We start from the raw sequence: 23,929 nt of genomic DNA on the forward strand, positions 1-23,929 counted from the left end.
CATTTCTAAGAGTAATAACAGAGGAATGGCACAATGCTGAGTTATGAGAAAAGATGCTCCAGAATTGTTATTTCATGGGGAATACAAATTTTTACTTAAAATAGAAATGTCCGGAGTGGTGACAGGTACTTTTCAAATGAAAAAACAAAAAAAAGATAAAAAATGACATATATATATATACACACACACACACATAATAGTCTCTACACAGTATGTATGTAGAAGTTGTCCGTAGAAATTACAGAAATTTTGCCATTTGCTATCTGGGAACCAACACACTTGGAAACCCCCCTTTAACAATGTGTTTCCCCCCAGAAGGGTATGAGGAGAATGATTAAGGCCCTTTTACACAGGCCAATTTTCGGGCATACGAGCCCTAATATAAAAGTTTTCTTACGATCATTGCCGTGTGTAAACAGGGCAAGGATCAGCCGTTGAACCAGAAAACGCTCGTGCATGGGAACGATCAATCGTATTAACGAATGGTCGTCCCCATACATTACTGATCATAGATCCTTGTGAAATTAGATCACTCATTTACGGCCCATATTGGCACGTGTACAAGGACCCTTAAAGTGGTGCCCCCGTGATAGGGTGAGCTGAACTTGGGTCTGTGGGGTAACTTGCGTAGACTATTGTGTTATAGCTCATTCCCTCTACTTGTAATGGGATTATGGGCCAGCTTTACTGTGCCCAAATAAGAGTGCCATACAGAAATACCAGCATGTAGTCCCAATCACCATCCGCATAAATGTCCACATTCTGAATGCTTTGAAAAGAGACAATTAAGATGTGGATATTGATGTGGATCCACACAGTTTCCCTTGGACAATTCCGGTGTGCCCTTTTTGCCATCCTTCATAACTCGGCTCTATTGGTGCTCATTTACTATGCAAAATGTTTTTGATAATGGGGTCCCGGATTATACAATGAACTTTCAAAAAATTCAGTGTCCATTTTCAGTTTTAACAGAATAACTAATTATTTACCTGCGCATTTCTCTCGTACCAGTGATATTTGGTCATCGATCCTGAAAGTCTAAGCAAATATACATTCATGTATTCACATAATTACTATATGTTCCAAAAATACCCTTGTTAGTATTTTATTCTAATAATTCCCATGTGCCTTTTCGATTTCGAGGAAGTTTTTAAAAATTCTATCTATCTAGGGAATGTGGACACATATGCAAATGACCCGGAAGACAATGATTTTAAGTTTAGCTCCACTCAAGGTAAGTTTTAGAGTCAATGGGTCCTCCGTCAAGAAACAAAGTACAAGCCCCCCCCCCTCTCAGCTCGCCAGTTTTAGATATTTTTTTTATTACCATTTTGAATGCTAAACATAAAAAACACAGATGATCATGCACTTCTTATGCAAATTTACACGCAAATGTTATTATACAATACCAAATAATATTGTTACATAATACCCATAAGATAGAACTATTAAGTACCCAAATAATGGTGCCATAAAATACCTAAAAAAATCCTCCCTACAGTATTCAAATAAATCCACCATATAGTGCCCACTGTCATATATTTCTCACACAATACTGCCATACAGTGCCCATATGATACCACTATATAGAATTAAAATAATACTGCCCTATACATTCCATATAATACCACATCATGCCCAAATAATATATTAAGTATCCAAATAATATTCCCTCAAACAGCCCACATAATGCTGCCAATCCTCAGGGCCACCTAGGAAACGGTGGTCCTGGGTAATTGCCAAGTTTGCCACTCTCTAAAACTAGTGTGGGCTCTACTTTTGGAGCTACTTTGGCTCCAGCTATAGCAAATGTAAGAAAAGGTGCCTTATTTACCAATAGTACTCTCAATAGAGTTTTTCATGTTTTTTTTTTTTAACTTTAGCTCAGTTTACTGTATCAATTTATAGTCTGGCCGACCCATTACCTTGGCTCCTGAATAATTGGGGGGAAAGGGATATTGTTTGAGTTGTGGTCATGTGACTACTTATATATCCCTTTAGCTGCCTAGATAAGTATTATTTGTAATTATACCCTCCTGCAACTTTATTGCAAGCATTGCAAAAACCGAGGTCATTGACCAACAGGGTCGTGTGATCAGGTAAAGTTATATTATGTGTGTAGGTTATGTGAAGTTTAGTTTAAATCTTTTTATCAATATGTGTATAGATTGATATGGGGGTGACTGAGGGTGAAGCGCTTATTTGTATTCTGTGCCTGCAACTTTGTAGAGTGTTGTTATCGGGCTCAAAACTCTTTTTGGGGTAAATACAGCGGGACCGCCGCAGTGTTAGAAGAGGGAGAAGTAGAAAGATTTAGTAAACCTTTAGAAGCTTCCATTGGAATAAATTGTGTTATTTACTTACAGCTGGATTAGATAAAACTTCCAAATCTACAGCCTTTACCTCCAAGGAGATTCCAAATGAAAGAAGAATTATGAATAAATATGAAATTGATGGCAATGTTGTCATTGTGGAATAGAAGCTGAAATAAAACATGACAATGAAAGTAAGAAGTAAGCCTTATGAATCTATCTATCTATCTATCTATCTATCTATCTATCTATCTATCTATCTATCTATCTATCTATCTATCTATCTATCTATCTATCTATCTCATATTTATCTATCTATCTATCTATCTATCTATCTATCTATCTATCTATCTATCTATCTATCTATCTATCTATCTATCTATCTATCTATCTATCTATCTATCCATCCATCCATCCATCCATCCATCCATCCATCCATCCATCCATCCATCCATCCATCCATCCATCTATCTATCTATCTATCTATCTATCTATCTATCTATCTATCTATCTATCTATCTATCTATCTATCTAACTTTTTATTAAGCATAAGTCACATAAAACAACACTCACTCTTTTTGTTGATCCTGTGTTCTGCATCACATTGTATATTATGATGTTGGTTGTCGGTTTGTACTGTGCAGATGATACTTCTAACTCTGAGAATATTACAGGGTGTATTCCGTGATTCTTTATGTGGTGAAGTATTTACCCCTGAGCTCATTTCTACCTGAGTTACATTCAGCACTTGCAGTCAGCGTTACATAATGCAGTGTTTTCAGGGCACACATTACAAGTGAAGTCCCAAGCTTTAAAACAAGGACAAAAAGATTTGTGCCCATCTGGGCAAAAGCAGTTTTGGTATTTTCACATAATTCTGTATACTCATATTAAGAAGACTATATACATTTTCATCATATATACGTATGTACTGTAACGTCTATGGCCACGGTCCGTCGTTCTGACTTAAACCTCGACGGCCGTGGCCATGGACATCCTCCTGTGAGGCGCCGGCACTCACTTCCGGACATCGAGACTATCTCCGGCGGGCGCGCGTGCACGGTCTTAAAGGGCCAGTGCGCGCAATTTGCAGGAAGTCTGCAATCTAGCCCAGGATGCCCTCTTGCTCTTTGCGAGAGAGTTGTTTGTTTTGCTAATGGTCTCCCAGTGTCTTCCATTTTCCCAGTGTACCTTGTTCCCTCTATCCCGTATCCTGTTTCCGTGTTACCCAGTTCTAATGCCGTGCTGAGCTGTTCCCGTGCTGTGCTACAGTCTCGTTTGATTTGCGACTCCTCACCTGATGTCTTCCCGCCACCTGGTCCAGGATGTGCCTGCCTCGCTACTGTCTACGTTGCCTCAGGTATCCTCGCTGTACTATTGAACTCTGTACTTACCTGTTTGGCCAGCTGCCATCCCGCTACGTGGTACGGCCCAGTGGATCCAGATCTCGCTTCGTGACAGTACGCTCTGGCCATGGACTCCGCTGGTCAATTCAAAGGCTTGGCACCCTCCCAAACCATGCAGGTGGACCTGCTGGATCTCCGAGCTAGGCAGGAGCAGCTCTTTGTGGCAGTGGACTCTATGGCGCAGCAGCTAGGGACGCTAGTTGCTTCTCTTCCTGTCTCTATGCAAGTCCTCCAAGCCGATCCTCCTGTTACTCCTCCTGGCAGTTCCTGTCCGGATCCTCGGTTCTCGCTGCCATTGCCCTCTCAGTTTGATGGAGGCACCAGTGCATGTCGGGGGTTTCTGAACCAATGCCACATTCATTTTACCCTGCACTCCCGAGCATTTCCCTCTGACAGAGCCAAGATCGCATTCATCATATCCCTCCTGACTGGCAAGGCCCTGCCATGGGATAATCCTATCTGGGAACGTCTGGGAACCGAGACCCAAGATTTCCAGGGGTTTGTGCGAATATTCCGAACTGTTTTTGAGGAGCCAGGGCGAGTCTCATCGGCAGCCACTGCCATCTTCAACCTTCGCCAAGAGGACACTTCCGTGGGCGAGTATACGATCCATTTCCGGACTCTGGCAGGAGAGCTATCCTGGAACAATGAGGCCTTGGTGGCATTCCATTGGCGTGGCCTGTCGTCCGAGATCAAGGACGAACTGGCCGCTCGAGACCTGCCTCCTACCTTGGACGACTTGATTCTGCTTGCCACTCGGGTAGATATAAGGCTGAGGGAGAGATCTCACGAGGTTCGTCAGGAGTGTCTGCACCCTAGACTGGTGCCCAACTTCCAGCAACCCCTCTTGCCTGCTTCTATTTCTTTGCCCGAGACCAGGAGAAACAGCGCAGGCGCACCTCTGGACTTTGCTTATATTGCTGCCTCGCTGGCCATGTTGTGCGTCTGTGCCCTCACAAGCCAAAAAACCCCAGCGCCTTGGTTTGAGAGACAACCCTGGGCGTCAACACATTGAATCAAGAACTCTTTCCAAACTATTCATTCCCGTAACCATCATTTCTGGCGAGAAGTCCCATCCGGTCTCTGCCTATCTGGACTCGGGCTCTGCAGCCAACCTCATCTGCCAGGACCTTGTGGATCTTCTTCAGTTGCCTACTATCCCACTTGAAAGGCCGTTGATCGTTGCCTCGGTGGATGGACTGCCATTGCCTGACCCAGTTGTGTTCGAGACCATGCCGTTGAGACTCCAAGTGGGAGCCCTTCATGCTGAACTCATCTCCCTGTTCGTCCTGTCCAAGGCCGTCAACCCCGCGCTGCTGGGTTTGCCTTGGCTCCGTCTGCACGCCCCCGTCCTGGATTGGAACTCTGGAGAGGTCCTCCAGTGGGGCCCGAAGTGTCTTGACCGCTGTCTGGACCATATCCAGTCACCACAGCCTGCCCCTCTTCAGTCATGTTCTCCGATGTCTTCAACAAAAAGGAGGCTGAGACCTTGCCGCCACACCGGGCATATAATTGTCCGATCGACCTGGTTCTTGAGTCGTCCCCTCCTCGTGGTAGAGTGTACCCTCTCTCCTTGCCAGAGACCCAGTCCATGTCGGCCTACATTAAGGAGAACCTGGAGAGGGGTTTCATTCGTAAATCCTCATCCCCGGCCGAAGCGGGGTTCTTCTTTTTTTAAGAAAAAAGATGGATCGCTACGACGGTGCATTGACTACCGAGGCCTAAACCAGATCACGGTGAAGAACAAGTACCCTCTGCCTTTGATTTCTGAACTGTTTGATCGCATACGGGGGGCGAAAATTTTTTCTAAACTGGACCTGCGGGGGGCCTACAATCTGATCCGGATTCGTCGAGGTGACGAATGGAAGGCTGCCTTTAATACTCGTGATGAGAACTACGAATATTTATTTATGCCCTTCAGCTTGTGTAACGCCCCTGCAGTATTTCAAGAATTTGTCAATGACATTTTTCGTGATCTCCTTTATGTTTGTGTTGTGGTGTATCTCGATGACATTTTGTTTTTTTTCCCCAGATCCAGTAAGTCATCAAAGTCAGGTCCGCCAGGTGTTGCTCCGTCTAAGAGAGAATCGCCTTTATGCCAAGCTGGAGAAGTGTGTATTTGAGAAGTCTCTATCCTTCCTGGGCTATATTATCTCCGATCAGGGCCTCAAGATGGACCCCCAGAAGGTAAAGGCTGTCCTGGAGTGGCCACGCCCCCAAGGCTTAAGAGCCATACAACGCTTCCTAGGATTCGCCAACTTCTACCGGCTGTTCATCCCCAACTTCTCATCTTTGACTGCCCCTATCTCCACCCTCACTAAGAAGGGTATGAATGCCAAAATGTGGACTCCGGAGGCTGAAGTCGCATTTGAATCCTTAAAAAAGCCTTCACATCTGCCACCATTCTCTACCATACTGATGTATCCCTACAGTTTTCGTTAGAGGTGGATGCTTCCTCGGTTGGTGCTGGTGCACTGTTGTTCCAGAAAGGATTGAAAGGCAAGGCTGTGGTATGTGGCTACTAATCTAAGCTGTTTTCTTCCGCAGAGCGCAACTACTCGATTGGGGATCGGGAGTTACTGGCCATCAAGCTGGCTCTGCAGGAGTGGAGACATCTATTGGAGGGCGCGGTTCATCCTATCCTGATCTTCACGGATCACAAGAATTTGACCTACCTACAGACGTCCCAGTGGTTGAATTCTTATCAAGCCAGGTGGTCGTTGTTCTTTGCTCGGTTCCGGTTCGAACTCCACTACCGACTTGCCGACAAGAATGTGAGGGTCGACGCCTTGTCTAGATCTTTTGAAACTGAGGACGCCATGGAACCTCCACAGAATATTATTGACCCATCCTGCATCTTCTCTGTGTCCCCTGCAAGTTAGAGACATTCCTCCAGGAAGGACTTTTGTGCGTCTGGCTGACTGAGAAAGAATTCTTCGCTGGGGTCACGGTTCTAAGTTGGCAGGTCACGTAGGTGCTCGTAAGACCCAAGATCTAATCACCCGTCAGTTCTGGTGGTCCACGCTACCCAAAGACGTTATGGACTTTGTCTCCTCATTCCCTTCACTGCCCTGCTGTCTGCTATGCGATTGGCTGACTTCTTCATACAACACATCTTCCGTTTGCACGGCTTGCCCTTGCATATTGTCTCGGACCGAGGGGTCCAGTTCACCTCGAAGTTTTGGAGAGCACTCTGCGTTTTCCTCAGTGTAAAATTGGACTTCTCTTCGGCCTATCATCCCCAGTCCAATGGGCAAGTTGAGAGAGTTAACCAAATTAAGAGTTCTCTTAATCCAGAACTCTCCAGCAAAATTCGGGAAGGGTGGGAGAGGGTGAGGAAGGTCATGGTATCATGGTAAATGAACAGTGGCGTGAGATGCACTTCCGGCTTATGCACAGGGCGACGTACGCCTTTAATTTATCCTATAGGGACGCTCCAGCACACTATCTGCGTAGTTGTCCTAAATGCGACTTACACAAAGCCAATTTACTTCACGGGATGTGATTGTGCCCAAAAATTCGGACGTTTTGGGACCTTGCTCTACAATTTATTAAAGACACCTGGGGGGAAGAGGTGCACGCAAACCCACAGGCAGTGTTGTTTCACTATATCCCCTTGGATCCAGATGGGGGGGGACAACCTCTATCAAGAAGTGCATCTTGCGTCACTGGTTACAGCCATCGGTCCCGGAAATTGCGGAGGTCGTGATTACTCTCAAAACTTTATTGGGATATGATAAAACTGACCTAGAGAGACACAAAGAAAGGTCTACAGAACAATTTTTTAAAACTTGGCGTACATTCATTGAACAACATTATTCCACAGCAGAGATAGGGGTGTTCATGCGCACATTTCGACACACATCATGGTATAGTTCACAGAGTATCCAGGGCACGTTAGGCATGCTACTGGCTAGTTAAGAAAATGCTCACCGAGATGGAGGAGAGTTGGGGGGAGGGAAGGGGATGTTTGGCTTTGTGTTGCCTTATTAATTGCCTTGTAACTTGATGATGACAAGTAAAATGGAAAAATAATTTTGGAGTTAGAACACATTGTTATATGATGTACTTATTATTGTATGTGTGACACACACTGTATACTTGTACCTGTTCTGACTTTGAATAAAAATATATAAAAAAAAAAAAAGAGTTCTCTTATAACAACCGCACCAGTGAGTCGACCACTTCTAGTCCATTCTTCATCGTCTACGGTCAGCATCCTCGTATACCTCTTCCTGTTTCTACTATGTCCCAGGTTCCTGCAGCCGACTCGACCTTCAGGGACTTTCTACAGATTTGGCAACAGACCCGATCTTCTATTCTGTTGGCGGTGGACCGCATGAAGAGAAAGGTAGATACAAGAAGGCGGGCGCCTCCGCAGTTCCTTCCAGGGACTAAAGTCTGGTTGCCTTCTAGGAATATATGGCTGAGGGTACCGTCATGCAAATTTGCCCCTAGTTTCCTCGGACCCTTCAAAATCCTGCTACAGATCAACCCGGTATCCTACAAGCTGCGGTTCCCCCGTACCCTCAGGATTCTTAACTCCTTCCATGTCTCCCTGCTGAAAACCGTGGTCCTGAACCGCTACACCAGGATTCCTAGTTCCACAGTGGTTCCTGGCGGCTCATCGGGGACTTTCGAAGTAAAGGAGATTCTGGCTACCAAGAAGGTGAGAGGAAGGACATTTTATTTAGTGGATTGGAGGGGGTTCGGCCCAGAAGAGAGGTCTTGCGAGCCAGAGGAGAACATTGATGCTCCTGTCCTCGTGAGGAAGTTTCTCTCCCGCTCTGGTCCCAAGAAGAGGGGGATACTGTAAAGTCTATGGCCACGGTCCGTCGTTCTGACTTAAGCCGTGGCCATGGACATCTTACTTGCATGCAGCATCGAACTCCTGTGAGGTGCCGGCACTCCCTTCCGGACATCGAGACTAACTCTGGCGGGCGCGCCCGCGCGTGCACGGTCTTAAAGGGCCAGTGCGCGCATTTTGCAGGAAGTCTGCAATCTAGCTGAGCATGCCCTGGGCTATAAAAAGGGCTCAGCCCTCTTGTTCTTTGCCAGAGCGTTGTTTGTTACCCGTAGTTTGTCGTGCTAATGGTCTCCCAGTGTCTTCCAGTTTCCCAGTGTACCTTGTTCCTGTATCCCGTATCCTGTTTCCGTGTTACCCAGTTCTAGTGCCATGCTGAGCTGTTCCATTGCTGTGCTATAGTCTCGCTTGATTTGCGATTCCTCATCTGACGTCTTCCCGCCGCCTGGTCCAGGACGTACCTGCCTCTCTACTGTCTACGTTGCCTCAGGTATCCTCGCTGAACTATTGAACTCTATACTTACCTGTTTGGCCAGCTTGCCATCCCGCTACGCGGTACGGCCCAGTGGGTCCACACCCCACTTCGTGACAGGTACATATCTCCTGTATACAGAGTCCTAGGATGAACTGCTTAAAATGTTCTCACTTGCTATAAGTACAGCAAAATGCATACAAAGGGAAGATGTAAAGGGTACGTACAATTTTACAAATATTTTTATTGATTTAGTTCTGAAGTGGCTTTGAGGGCCTTATATATTAGAACCCCCCATAAATCACCATATTTTGAAAACTGCACCCCTCAAAGTATTCAAAACAGCATTCAGAAAGTGTTTAGGTTGTTTCACAGGAATTAAAGCAAAGTAGAGGATAAATTTACACATTTCCTTATTTTTTGCCAAAATTCATTTTTTATAAAAAAAGTTCTGTAACACAGAAGGTTTTAGCCGAGAAACGCAACTTAATATTTAATGCCCAGATACTGTAGTTTTTAGAATATCCCAAATGTGGGCCTAGTGTGGTAATGGACTGAAATACAGGCCTCAGAAACAAAGGAGCACCTAGTGGATTTTGGGGCCTCCTTTTTTAGAATATATTTTAGGCACCATGTCAGGTTGGAAGAGGTCTTGTGGTGCCAAAACAGTAAAGACCTCCCAAAAGTGACCCCATTTTTGAAACTACACCCCTCAAGGAATTTATCTAGGGCCATAGATGGCATTTTCAACCCACGTTTTTTTACTAAATTTATTTGAATTAGTATGTGAAGATGAAAATCTACCTTTTTTTTCTGAAAAAACTAAATTTGTAAAGCAATTTCTCTCGATTATAGCAATACCCCATATGTGGTAATAAACTGCTGTTTGAACCCACAGCAGGGCTCAGAAGAGAAGAAGCACCATTTGGTTTTTGGATTTCTGATTTTGCTGGAATAGTTTTCGGTGCCATGTCACGTTTGCAATGCACTGGAGGGACCAAAACAGTGGAAAACACCCAAAAGTGACCCCATTTTGTAAACTACACCCCTCAAGGAATTTTTCTAGGTGTAAAGTTAGCATTTTGACTCCACAGTTGTTTTGCTGAATTCATTGGAATTAGTCTGTAAAGGTAAAAATCTACCTTTTTCTGAAAAAACGTAGACATTTTTAATTTTTACAAGGAATAAAGGAAAAAAAGCACCACAACATTTGTAAAACAATTTCTCCCGATTACGTAAATACGCCATATGTGGTAATAAACTGCTGTTTGGACCCACAGCGGGGCTTAGAAGGGAAGAAGCGCTATTTGACTTTTGGAGCTCAAATTTAGCTGAAATGGTTTTCGGGTGCCCTGTCGAATTTGCAAAGCCCCTGAGAGACCAAAACAGTGGAAACCCCCCAAAACTACACCACTTAAGGAATCTATCTCGGGGTATAGTGAGCATTTAGACCCCACAGGTCTTTTGCAGAATTTATTAGAATTAGGGCGTGAAAATGAATATCAACATTATTTCCACTAAAATGTTGAATTTTTTCAATTTCACAAAGGATAAAGGAGGAAAAAGCCACCCAACATTTGTGAAGCAATTTCTCCCGAGTACGGCAATACCCCACATGTGGTCATAAATGTTTTTTTCATTAGAAAGTAATTAACCCTTTCCGGACTGATCCATTTTTGCTTTTTCTTTTTCGTTTTCCCTCCCTGCTTTCCAAGAGCCATAACTTTTTTATTTTTCCGTCAATAGAGCGGTTTGTGGGCTTATTTTTTGCGGAACGTGCTTTAGTTTTTTTTGGTACCATTTTTTGGTACATACAACTTTTTGAGCACTTTTTATTAAATTTTTTGTTAGAGCCAAGGTGACCAAAAAACAGCGATTTTGCTGTTTTAAATTCTTTATGTTTCACGGCGTTCACTGTGCGAGTTAAATAAATAGTATATTGTAATAGTTTGGACTTTTACAGATACAGCGATACCAATTTTGTGTATTCTTTTTATTTTTTTTACATTACTTTAGAGAAAAAATGTGAAAAGGTTTTTTTTTGGGATTTTAAATATTTCTTTAACACCTTCCCGCTATGTGACGTAATAGTCCGTCACAGCCGTTGTCCTATTAACGCAAATTGACGGACTATTACGTCATGTGGTTAACAGGCACCTGTGTCTCCAGACACAGGTTTAGAGCAGTGATAGCTGCTGTCCTGGACAGCAGACTATTACTGCTCAACGCTGAGGGAACCATCACAGTGGTCCCTCAGCGGCGATCATCGCGACAGGTCAGTATTTACTGACTGACCGTCGCCATGTTGGAGGTGGAGGATTGGGCACCGGCGGAGTAAGTAAATGTTTTAGAGCAGTGATAGCTGCTGTCCTGGACAGCAGACTATCACTGCTGAAAGCTGAGGGACTCATCGCAGCGGTCCCTCAGCGGCGATCATCGCTACAGGTCAGTCATTACTGACTGACCGTCGCCATGTTGGAGGCGGCGATCGGGCCTTGGGGGGAGTGGAGACAAGTGATTGGCTGCTGTCATGGACAGCAACCAATCACTATACATCACTGATGGACCAATCAGACTGGTTCCTAGTCGACGATTTCTATGATTGGTCTGTCTGTCGTGACAGACAAATCATATTACAGTGGAGGCCATTTTAATTATGATCCCGCCCTGTATCCCTCATTGCAGTTGTTGAGAGGGAGCAAAGCGGTTGTGTCAAGAGCTGTTGCATATAGATAGTACTATATCTATCTACCACTACTCCCATCCTCAACCCTTTACCCCCCTGATCACCCACCCTAGTGATTACTTTCACTTTGCTGCGATTTTTGTTGCTGCTGTTGATCAGTAACTGAATAAGTTGCTGATCACTGTTCAAAACCATTGCTACAGGGTTTTTCTTTTTCTTTTACTTTACTTCTAAACCCCTGGGACGAGTATTGCTGTCATGTGTTCTGATCAGTGACTTAGTTATCACCGATCGCCTAATACAAGTCTTGCTCTAGCACTTTTTTTCGTTTGTTATAAAAGTGACGCAAACTCGCCTTCTAAGTCCCCTGGCGGATCAGTGGCATCGCAACAACTGATTGCCTAATACAAGCCTTGCTCTAGGTTTTTTCCAAGCACTTGTTTTGTTTGTATTATTATAAAAAAACGACAAAAAAGTTAAAAAAATATAAAACAAAAAAAAATCTATAGAGGTTTAGTTAGGTAGGTTTTGCTGGTGACGCAAACTCATCTTCTTGCGTCCCCTGGCGGATCAGTGACATCGCCATAACTGATTGCCTAATACAAGCCTTGCTCTGAGTGTTTTCCGAGCACTGTGTTTTTTTCTTTTGTTATAAAAAAAACCTCAAAGAATTAAAAAAATATAAAGCTCCAAAAAAAAAATATAGGAGTTTATTTAGATACCTTTCTGATAAAGAGCATAATGGCCCGTAGAGTATTTACGGCTAAGGAGGCATATGCCATTATTGCTTCGGACAGCGAGTTCGGGAGTGACCCAGAAGCCCTCTTCTATCTCTCCTCTTCCTCCTCTTCCTCATCAAGTGAGGATGAGGAACCACCAAGAAGGCGCCCCCGGTCGTCTACTACACCAGCCCCTGAGAGTAGTGACCCCATGTGGACCCCAATCCCTGAGAACTAAGAGCACCAGGTCGCTGCGTTTACGGGCACTCCTAAACTATATGCCCAACAGTTTATCGCCCAGAATGTCTCATCTAGTTACACCAAGCCCAACAGGTGGACCCCTGTAGATACAATGGAAATTAGGAAGTTCTGGGGTATTGTGCTCAGTATGGGGCTTCTGAAAAAGCCATCCATAAGAACATACTGGAGCACAGATATAGTGTACCACAGGACCAGGCCAGGACTCGTTTTGAGATAATTCTCAGATTTTTGCATTACTGCGATAATGCACAGTGCCCACCCCAAGGTGACCCCAGCTTTGACAGCCTATTTAAAATTAGACCCCTATTAGACCATTTCAGTGCCAAATTTGCCCAGGTATACACCCAAAGAAGTGAATTGCTGCTGACGAGTCCCTAGTTAGTTTTAAAGGGAGGCTTCGATTCCGCCAGTACCTGCCAAATAAGAGGGCAAGGTATGGCGTGAACATGTACAAGCTGTGTGAAAGTACATCAGGGTATACGTACAAATTTAAAATATATGAGGGGAAGGACACCACTATTCATCCCCCAGAATGCCCTCCCCCTACATGGGAGTTAACGGCAAGATAGTGTGGGATCTGGTGCCTCCACTGCTGGACAAGGGCTACCACCTCTACCTGGATAATTACTATTCCAGCATACTACTTTTCAAGAGCCTCGCTACCAGAAGTACAGTGGCATGCGGCACAGTTCGCAAGAACCAGAGAAGCCTCCCTAGGTCGCTACTCGGGCAAAAACTCAGAAGAGGTGAGAGTAGGGCATAATGCAGTGACAACCTATTGTGTGTCAAGAGGGATGTCCATATATTGACAATAATACATGGTCATGGCTGCACCCCCATACCTGTACGAGGTACCAGTACAGAGACCCTCAAACCCAATTGCATTCTTGACTACAATACATACATGGGAGGGGTTGATCGCTTAGCTCAAGTGCTGCAGCCATACAATGTCATGCGGAAATCAAGGGTGTGGTACAAGAAGCTGGCCGTGCACATCATGCAAATAGCATTGTATAATCTATTCAGATCATCAGGCCAGTGGGGAACTTTCCTGGAATTTGAAGAGGTGGTAATAAAGTCCTTTATATTTGGAGATCAGGAAGGTGAGGGAAGCAGTACTTTTTTGAAGCAAGGCCACACGCATTCTACCGGTGCAACATTTCCCCAGTGACGTTCCCCAAACTGGCAAGAAGGGAAAGAGCCAAAAACGGTGCAAGGTATGCTTTAAAAACAGCATAAAAAATATACCATCTATCAGTGCAACACATGTCCCAAGATGCCAGGACTGTGCATGAAGGAGTGTTTTAAAATATACCATACGTCTCTGAAATTCTGATCTTGTTGTTGAACCGCCTTTTATATTTACTCTGATGTACTTCGCACAGCCACAGTAATATTATGCCGCATGCCACTCTTTCCCTTCTTAGCACTGCAGTGTGCTCAAGCCGTACCCGGCAAGACTAGCTGAACACAGCTGACATATATCAATCCTGCAGACGTTGCCATGACAAATTTTTAATACAGGACTTTCTCCCCAAAATTTTATCCAAACTTTGTAATAAAATTTCTTCTTAGCCCTGGTGTGTGCCTAGGCCATACCCGGAAGGACCAGCTGAACACAGCTGCACATATTTTAGTCCTGTATTCCTGTGGCTGATCTGTGACTTTCATCCAAACTTTATCCAAACTATCCAGATTTCCAACTTTATCCAAATTTTATGCAAATTTATACAAAGTTATATAAACTTTTCAGTATACATTTTATACAAATTTTTATACTAAAACCATTCCCGCAAAACCATGTGCCCAGGCAGCAGATAATCGCCACATGTGGGGTATTGCCATACTCGGGAGAACCTGCGTAATAATTTATGATGGAAGTATCTCCAATAATACAAGCTGGGCACAACATATTGTGCACTGAAATGGCATAATTGTGAAAAATGTGTACTTTTTCATTCTTTGCATCAAATTCTGGAAAACTCCTGTGCAGTCAAAACGCTCACTACACCCCTAGATAACTTCCTTGAGGGGTGCAGTTTCCAAAATGGGGTCACTTCTTGGGGGTTTCCACTTTACTGGTACCACAGGAGCTCTACAAACACAACATGGCGCTTGACAAATATTCCAGCAAAATCTGTGCCCAAAAGCCAAATGGTGCTCCTTCCCTTCTGAGCGCCGTCGTGTGCCCAAACAGCATTTTAGGAACACATATGGGGTATTTCTGTACTCTGGAGAAGTTGCTTTACAAATGTTGGAGGGCTTTTTTTATTTTATTCCTTATGTTAATAGATTTTTTTTTAGGTAAAAGAACATCTTATTGGAAAAAATGTAAAGTTTTTATTTTCACGTCCAAATTCTAATAAAACTTATGACGCACCCCTGGGGTAAAAATGCACACTACACCCCTAGATTAATTCCTCAAGGGATGTCGTTTCCAAAATGGAGTCTTTTTTGGAATGTTTTCTTTGTTTTGGTATCACAAGACCTCTTCAAACCTGACGTGGTGACTAAAATATAATCTAATAAAAGGAAGGACCCAAAATCCACTAGGTGATCCTTTGCTTCTGAGGCCGGTGCTTCAATCAATTACCACACTAGGGCCACATGTGGGATATTTATAAAAACTGCAGAATCTGGGCAATAAATATTGAGTTGCGTTTCTCTGGTAAAACCTTCTTTGTTCTAGAAAAAAAAGGATCAAAAATGAATTTCTGCAAAAAAAATAAATGAAATTTGTACATTTCAGCCCTACTTTGCTTTAATTGTTGTGAAACGCTTAAAGGGTTAAGAAACTTTCTAAATGCTGTTTTGAATACTTTGAGGGGTGCAGTTTTTAAAATGGGATGACTTATCGGGGTTATTATTGTATGGGCCTCTCAAAGCCACTTCAGAACTGAACTGATCCAAAATAGACTTTTGAAATTTTCTAGAAAATGTGAGAAATTGCTGCTAAAGTTCTAAGCCTTGTAACGTCCTAGAAAAATAAAACGATGTTTAACCCCTTCCCTCTTTGGCCACTTTTGACCTTCCTGACAGAGCCTCATTTTTCAAATCTGACATGTTTCACTTTATGTGGTAATAACTCCGGAATGCCTTTACCTATCCAAGCGATTCTGAGATTGTTTTCTCGTGACACATTGGACTTTATGTTACTGGCAAAATTTGCCCGATACATTCAGTATTTAATTGTGAAAAACACCAAAATTTAGCGAAAAATGGCAAAAATTAGCATTTTTCTCAATTTAAATGTATCTGCTTGTAAGATAGGCAGTTATACCACACAAAAATGTTGCTAACTAACATCCCCCATATGTCTACTTTATATTGGCATCGTATTTTGATCATCATTTTATTTTTCTAGGACGTTACAAGGCTTAGAACTTTAGCAGCAATTTCTCATATTTTCAAGAAAATTTCAAAATGCTATTTTTACAGGGGCCAGTTTAGTTGTGAAGTGGCTTTAAGGTCCTTAGATATTAGAAACCCCCAATAAGTCACCCCATTTTAAAAACTGCACCCATCAAAGTATTCAAAACAGCATTTAGAAAGTTTCTTAACCCTTTAGACGTTGCGCAGGAATTAAGGCAAAGTAGAGGTGAAATTTACAAAGTTCATTATTTTTTTCCAGAAATTCATTTTGAATCCATTTTTTTTGTACCACGGAATGCTTTACCCAAGAAATGCAACTCAATATTTATTGCCCAGGTTCTGCAGTTTTAGGAAATATCCCACATATGGCCCTAGTGCGCTAATGGACTGAAGCACCGGCCTCCGAAGCACAGGAACACCTAGTGGATTTTGGGCCTCCATTTTATTAGAATATATTTTAGGCACCATATCCGCTTTGAACAGGTCTAGTGGAACTAAAACAGTGGAAACCCCCCAAAAGTGACTCCATTTTGGAAACTACACCCCTCGAGGAATTTATCTAGGGGTGTAGCAAGCATTTTGACAAGCCAGTTTTTTTGCAAAAATTTTTGGAACTAGGCCATGAAAATGAAAATCTACATTTTTTCAAATAAAATGTAGGTTTAGCTAATTTTTTTTCATTTCCAAAAGAACTAAAGTAGAAAAAGCACAACAACATTTGTAGAGCAATTTCTCCCGAGTAAAACAGTACCCCACATGTGGTAATAAACGATTGTTTGGACACACGGCAGGGCTTAGAATGGAAAGTGCGCCATTTGGCTCTTGGAGCTCAAATTTAGCAGGAATGGTTTGCGGAGGCCATGTCACATTTGCAAAGCCCCTGAGGTGACAAAACAGTGGAAACCCCTAACAAGTGACCCCATTTTGGAAACTATACCCCTCGAGGAATTTATCTAGGGGTGTAGCAAGCATTTTGACCGGCCAGTTGTTTTGCAAAAATTTTTGGAACTAGGTCATGAAAATGAAAATCTACATTTTTTCAAATAAAATGTAGGTTTAGCTAATTTTTTTTCATTTCCAAGAGAACTAAAGTAGAAAAAGCACAACAACATTTGTAGAGCAATTTCTCCCGAGTAAAACAATACCCCACATGTGGTAATAAACGGCTGTTTGGACACACGGCAGGGCTTAGAAGGGAAAGAGCGCCATTTGGCTCTTGGAGCTCAAATTTAGCAGGAATGGTTTGCGGAGGCCAGGTCACATTTGCAAAGCCCCTGAGGGGACAAAACAGTGGAAACCCCCAACAAGTGACCCCATTTTGGAAACTATACCCCTTGAGGAAATTATCTAGGGGTATAGTGAGCATTTTGACCCCACGGGTTTTTTGAAGAAATTATTGCAAGTAGGCTGTGAAAATGAAAATCTAAATTTTTTCAAATAAAATGTAGGTTTAGCTAATTTTTTTTCATTTCCACAAGGACTAAAGGAGAAAAAGCACCATAAAATTTGTAAAGAAATTTCTCCCGAGTAAAACAATACCCCACATGTGGTAATAAACGGCTGTTTGGACACACAGCGAGGCTGAGAAGGGAAAGAGCGCCATTTGGCTTTTGGAACTCAAATTTAGCAGGAATGGTTTGCGGAGGCCATGTCACATTTGCAAAGCTCCTGAGGGGACAAAACAGTGGAAACCCCCAACAAGTGACCCCATTTTGGAAACTACACCCCATGAGGAAATTATCTAGGGGTGTAGCAAGCATTTTGACCAGCCAGTTTTTTACAGAACTTATTGTAAGTAGGCCGTAAAAATGAAAATCTACATTTTTTCAAAGAAAATGTAGGTTTAGGTATTTTTTTTTCATTTCCACAAGGACTGAAGGAGAAAAAGCACCGCAACATTTGTAAAGCAACTTCTCCCGAGTAAAACAATACCCCACATGTGGTCACAAACATCTGTTTGGACACACGGTAGGGCTCAGAATGGAAGGAGCACCATTTGGATTTTGGAATGGTTTCTGGGTGTCATGTCATATTTGCTGAGCCCCTGTAGTACTAGTACAGTGGAAACACCCCAAAAGTGACTCCATTTGGGAAACTGCACCCCCTGAGGAATCATCTAGGGGTATAGTGAAAATTTTGATCCCAAAGGTTTTTTGCTGAATTAATTAGAATTAAGCCATGAAAACAACAAGATGTCGTTTTAGATACACATTTTTCATTTTTGCAAGGAATAGAGAAGAAAAAGCACCCCAACATTTGTAAAGTAATTTCTCCCGAGTACGGTAACACCCCATATGTGGTTATAATCAGCTGTTTACATATATGGGAGCATACAGAAGAAAAGGAGCGGTATTTATCTTTTGGAGCGTAGATTTTGCTGGAATGGTTTGCGGACGCCATGTTGCGTTTGCAAAACCACTGATGTACCAAACAAAAGTGACCCCGTTTTAGAAACTACACCCCTAAAGGCATTTATCAAGGGGTGTAGTGAGAATTTAGACTCCACAGGTGTTTTTCAGAAATGAATACGCAGTGGATGGTGCAAAGTGAAAATTGCAATTTCTCCACTGATCTGCCCATTCACCGCACAAGATGTTGTGCCCCTAGAGAATCTTACCCCATAAATTGTTAAGCGGGTTCTCCCGGGTATGGTAATGCCTTACTTGTGGCCATAAATTGCTGTTTGGGCACACTGTAGGGCTAAGAAGGGAAAGACCGCCATTTTGAGCATGGATTTTGCTTGGTAATAGTTCTGTTTGGGGTTTTGCTGGTATTTCCGTTTATAATGTGGTGGCATATGTAATCTCTGCGGAGTATATCAGGTAATATGTAATCTGTGCGGAGTACATCAGGGGTATATGTAATCTGTGAGGAGTACATCAGGGTATATGTAAGCTGTGAGGAGTACATCAGGGTATATGTAATCTGTGCGGTGTACATCAGGGTATATGTAAGCTGTGCGGAGTACATCAGGGTATATGTAATCTGTGCGGAGTATATCAGAGTATATGTAAGCTGTGCGGAGTACATCAGGGTATATGTAAGCTGTGCGGGTACATCAGGGTATATGTAATATGTGAGGAGTACATCAGGGTATATGTAATCTGTGCGGAGTACATCAGGGTATATGTAAGCTGTGAGGAGTACATCAGGGTATATGTAAGCTGTGCGGAGTACATCAGGGTATATGTAAGCTGTGCGGAGTACATCAGGGTATATGTAAGCTGTGCGGAGTACATCAGGGTATATGTAAGCTGTGCGGGTACATCAGGGTATATGTAATATGTGAGGAGTACATCAGGGTATATGTAATCTGTGCGGAGTACATCAGGGTATATGTAATCTGTGCGGAGTACATCAGGGTATATGTAATCTGTGCGGAGTACATCAGGGTATATGTAATCTGTGTGGAGTACATCAGGGTATATGTAATCTGTGCGGAGTATATCAGGGTATATGTAATCTGTGCGGAGTACATCAGGGTATATGTAATCTGTGCGGAGTACATCAGGGTATATGTAATCTGTGCGGAGTATATCAGGGGTATATGTAATCTGTGAGGAGTACATCAGGGTATATGTAATCTGTGCGGAGTACATCAGGGTATATGTAAGCTGTGCGCAGTACATCAGTATATATGTAAGCTGTGAGGAGTACATCAGGGTATATGTAATCTGTGCGGAGTACATCAGGTTATATGTAATCTGTGCGGAGTACATCAGGGTATATGTAAGCTGTGTGGAGTATATCAGGGTATATGTAATATGTGTGGAGTACATCAGGGTATATGTAATATGTGAGGAGTACATCAGGGCATATGTAATCTGTGCGGAGTACATCAGGGTATATGTAATCTGTGCGGAGTACATCAGTGTATATGTAAACTGTGCGGAGTACATCAGGGTATATGTAATCTGTGCGGAGTACATCAGGGTATATGTAATCTGTGCGGAGTACATCAGTGTATATGTAATCTGTGCGGAGTACATCAGGGTATATGTAATCTGTGCGGAGAACATCAGGGCATAATAAGAGGGTATAATAATGGGGTAAATAATACAATTATCCATAGATGTGTGTTACGCTGTGAAGCGATCCGTTATGCACAGGTCGGTGTCACACTGATAAACGGTTTTCTTTCTTATCCCCTTCTGTAACACTCTGCACCTTTTGGGGACTTTTTCTCCTTCGTAGTTTGGGAAATATTACTGGGAAAGTTTTGCGCTGGTATAATACGGGCGCCCTCGCTTCCAGCGGATGTGCTGTGTCCATTCCCTTTCCTAGTTCCTAAATACTAGGGCCCTGAAACTGCAGGAATGTTCCCCTCCGGCCTGTGAATTGAGATGTTTTTCATCACCGCATTACTAGTGCCATAACTTTTTTATTTTTCAGTTGATTGAGTGGTGTGCGGGCTTGTTTTTTGCGAGACGGGCTGTAGATTTTATTGGTACCATTTTAGAACACATACGACTTTTTGATCACTTTTTATTTCATTTTTTTGTAAAGGAAATTACCAAAAACAAGCAATTCTGGAATAGTTTTTTATTGTTTTTTTTATCGGCATCCACAGTGCGCCCTAAATTACATGTTCGCTTTATTCTGCGGGTCGATACGATTACGGTGATACCAAATTTATATAGGTTTTTTTATGTATTGCAGCTTTTGCACAATAAAATCACTTTTTTTATAAAATCATTTGTTTTCTGTGTCGACATTCTAAGACCCATAACTTTATTATTTTTGCGTGCACAAAGCGGTGTCAGGGATTATTTTTTGCGGGACGGATTGTCGTTTTTATTAGTACTATTTTGGAGTAAATGTGACTTTTCAGAACGCCCAGCTTCTGACAGTGCAGATCTGTGACGTCACTCACAGGTCCTGCATCGTGACGGCCACATCGGCAGCAGAGGCTACAGTTGATTCTGCAGCAGCATCAGCGTTTGCAGGTAAGTCGATCTTACCTGCAAACGCTGATGCTGCTGCAGAATGAACTGTAGCCTCTGCTGCCGATGTGGCCGTCACGATGCAGGACCTGTGAGTGACGTCACAGATCTGCACTGCCAGAAGCTGGGCGTTCTGAAGAGAAGAGGATGTTACTTCTCATCAGAGCGCCCAGCTAGTAAAAGTATTAAAAACGCCCCGATGTACGCACCTAATACACGCCCACTTGGACTTTTACTTTTAAACACACCCACTTGGACTTTTGCAAGCCTCATTTGCATAACTACAAAAATGGTCATAACTTGGCCAAAAATGCTCGTTTTTTTAAAATAAAAACGTTACTGTAATCTACATTGCAGCGCCTATCTGCTGCAATAGCAGATAGGGGTTGCAAAATCTGGTGACAGAGCCTCTTTAAGGCCAAAACAGGCTGTGTCCTTAAGGGGTTAATTATTTTTCACTAATAATAATAATTACATTTTGTTTTTACACTATTTATTAGTCCCCCTAGGGGACTTGAAACAGCAATCAGTAGATAGCTGGTACAATAAACTGTAATACGAATGTATTGCAGTATATTGTCATTTTTACAGGCTCCTGTAACAACGCGATCGCTGTTCCTGTCCGTTAGTCCCGGGTGTCAGCTGTAATACACAGCGGACACCTGCAGCGTATGGCGCGGGCTCAGCGCTTGAGCCCGCTCCATTCATCACCCCCCACACCACGATATGCTATTAAGTCGTGGTGCGCGAAGGGGTTAATGCGAAGCGGATGGTGCAGAGTGAAAATTGCAATTTTCCACTGATATGCCATTTTAGTGCACTATATGTTATGCCCAGTTTGTGCCACTGAAGAAAAATACCTCATAAAATATTAACCGGGTTCTCCCGGGTATAGCGATGCCAGATCTGTGGGCGTAAACTGCTGTTTGGGCACACTGTAGGGCTCAGAAGGCTTTTGGAAGCAGATTTAGCTTGGTAATAGTTCTGTTTTGGGTTTTGCTGGTATTTCAGTTTATAATGCGGGGGGGGGGGGGGGTATTTGTAATCTGTGCGGGGTACATCAGGGCATAATAAGAGGGTATAATAATGGGGTAAATAAATAATAATCCACAGATATGTGGCCGGTGTCGCACTGATAAATGGCGCCCGATCTTACCCGCTTTTGGAACACTCTGCACATTTTGCATCGCCATATACTGGGAGCCGGAACGTCTTTATTTTTTCACCACCGGAGCCGTGTGGGGGCTTATTTGTTGCGGGACAATCTGTAGTTTTCATTGGTACCATTTTGTGGTACATGCGATTTTTTTGATCACTTTTTATTCCATTTTTTGGAAGGTGACCAAGAACCAGCAATTCTGACAAGTTTTTTTTCACGTCATTCACCGTGCGCTATAAATGACAATTTTACTTTATTCTGCGGGTCGGTACGATTACGGCGATACCAGATGTATATAATTTTTTTATGTTTTGCAGCGTTTGCGCAATAAAATAACTCATTTATAAAATAAATTATTTTCTGTGTCCCCCTATTCTGAGAGCCGTAACGTTTTTAGTTTTCAGTCAAAAAGCTGTGTACGGGCTTGTTTTTTGCGGTTGTAGTTTGTATCGGTACCATTTTGGGGTACATGCGACTTTTTGATCACTTTTTGTTGTATATTTTGAGAGGGGTGGTGACCAAAAAATAGTGATTCTGGCATTGTTTTTTTACTTATTTTTTTGCGATGTTCATCGTGCGGGAAAAATAACATTATAGTTTTATAGTTGGGGTCGTTACGAACGCGGTGATACCAAATATGTGTACCTTTTTAACGTGTTCATTTTTTTCCTATAATTAAAGACTTATAGGAAAAAAAGCATTTTTTGTTTATGTCACTTATAACTTTTATTTTTACACTTTTTTAAAACATTTTTATTATCTATTTTTTACTTGTCCCACTAGGGGACATTTAGACTTGCAGCCCTGATCGCTGCTAGAACACATTACACTGTCATTGAGACGTGACAGTCAGTTACGCCATTTTGATGATCAGGTACGGGGGGGGGGGGGTGATCGGGGGTCTAATACGGGGTGCTGGCTGTTATTTTGACAATTTCTCTCTTCTCTCACAGAATATATTCTGTGAGAGAAGAGAGAGAACTAACCGTCACTGTTTTTACAGCGATCGCTATTATTCTTTGAATAACGACGATCACGTGACCGGACAAAACGGTTCTCAGTCTGTGCTCCGAGGCCTCAGCCACCTCTGTAGCTGAGCACACAGAGTTTAAGCGCCTCCCGGGGGCGCTATCTTATGCCGAAGCGCCGCTGTGAAAAGGCGGCGCTCTGGCATAAGTACCCTTAATGGTCGCTGTGAAAACACGTATAGACGGTCATTAAGGGGTTAACCAGAACAGAAAGCAGCTACAAAGAGTGTCTGTTGCACTGGAGGACCTGGTCTGTACATACTATACAGGAAAAGCCCATTGATTTCAATAACAACTGTGTAATGCTTCATTTTGCCTGTGGGGGCGCTGCAGGAGAATTAAAAACTTGATGCCAGACTCCTGCACAGATAACAGCTGATCTCTGGGAATCCCTGCAGCAGAACATCCTTTGATCAGCATTTTGTTGAGGGACCGAAAGCTTACAACCCTTTTAATGTGACAGGAGTCCCTATAGTGTTTATATTATGGTATCTGAGTGTGTAGTTTAGGGGAACAGTACATTTATACAGCTTATATACTGTATCTAATTCTTACCAATGCCCATCATATATTTAAAGGGGTTGTCTGGGATTAGAAGAGAGGCGGTGCTTGGTATTGTAGTTCTGGTATTCAAATAAATGGGAGTGAGGTGAGTGCAATACCAGACACAACCACAGACAAGAGTGGTGCTATTTCTAGAAAATCTTGCTAATCTTGTACAACCCCTTTAAGGCCACTATGACAGCTACATTAGTATGATTGGACTG

General features: G+C 42.8%; 1 protein-coding gene across 1 annotated transcript in view; it reads right to left on the reverse strand.

Annotated features, from left to right (window-relative positions):
* LOC142760374 (adhesion G protein-coupled receptor F5-like) overlaps positions 1-2,469 on the reverse strand; it is a 37,091-nt gene extending 34,622 nt beyond the window's left edge. The window contains exons 1-2 of the mRNA XM_075863557.1: positions 2,365-2,469; positions 990-1,038 (exon numbers count right to left, since the gene is read on the reverse strand). Of these exons, the coding sequence (XP_075719672.1) occupies positions 990-1,038; positions 2,365-2,469 (154 nt within the window). The remainder of the gene's footprint in view (positions 1-989; positions 1,039-2,364) is intronic.
* Between the last annotated feature and the right edge of the window lie 21,460 nt (positions 2,470-23,929).

This window comes from Rhinoderma darwinii, chromosome 4, assembly GCF_050947455.1.
Source record: "Rhinoderma darwinii isolate aRhiDar2 chromosome 4, aRhiDar2.hap1, whole genome shotgun sequence".
Classification (NCBI taxonomy): domain Eukaryota; kingdom Metazoa; phylum Chordata; class Amphibia; order Anura; family Rhinodermatidae; genus Rhinoderma; species Rhinoderma darwinii.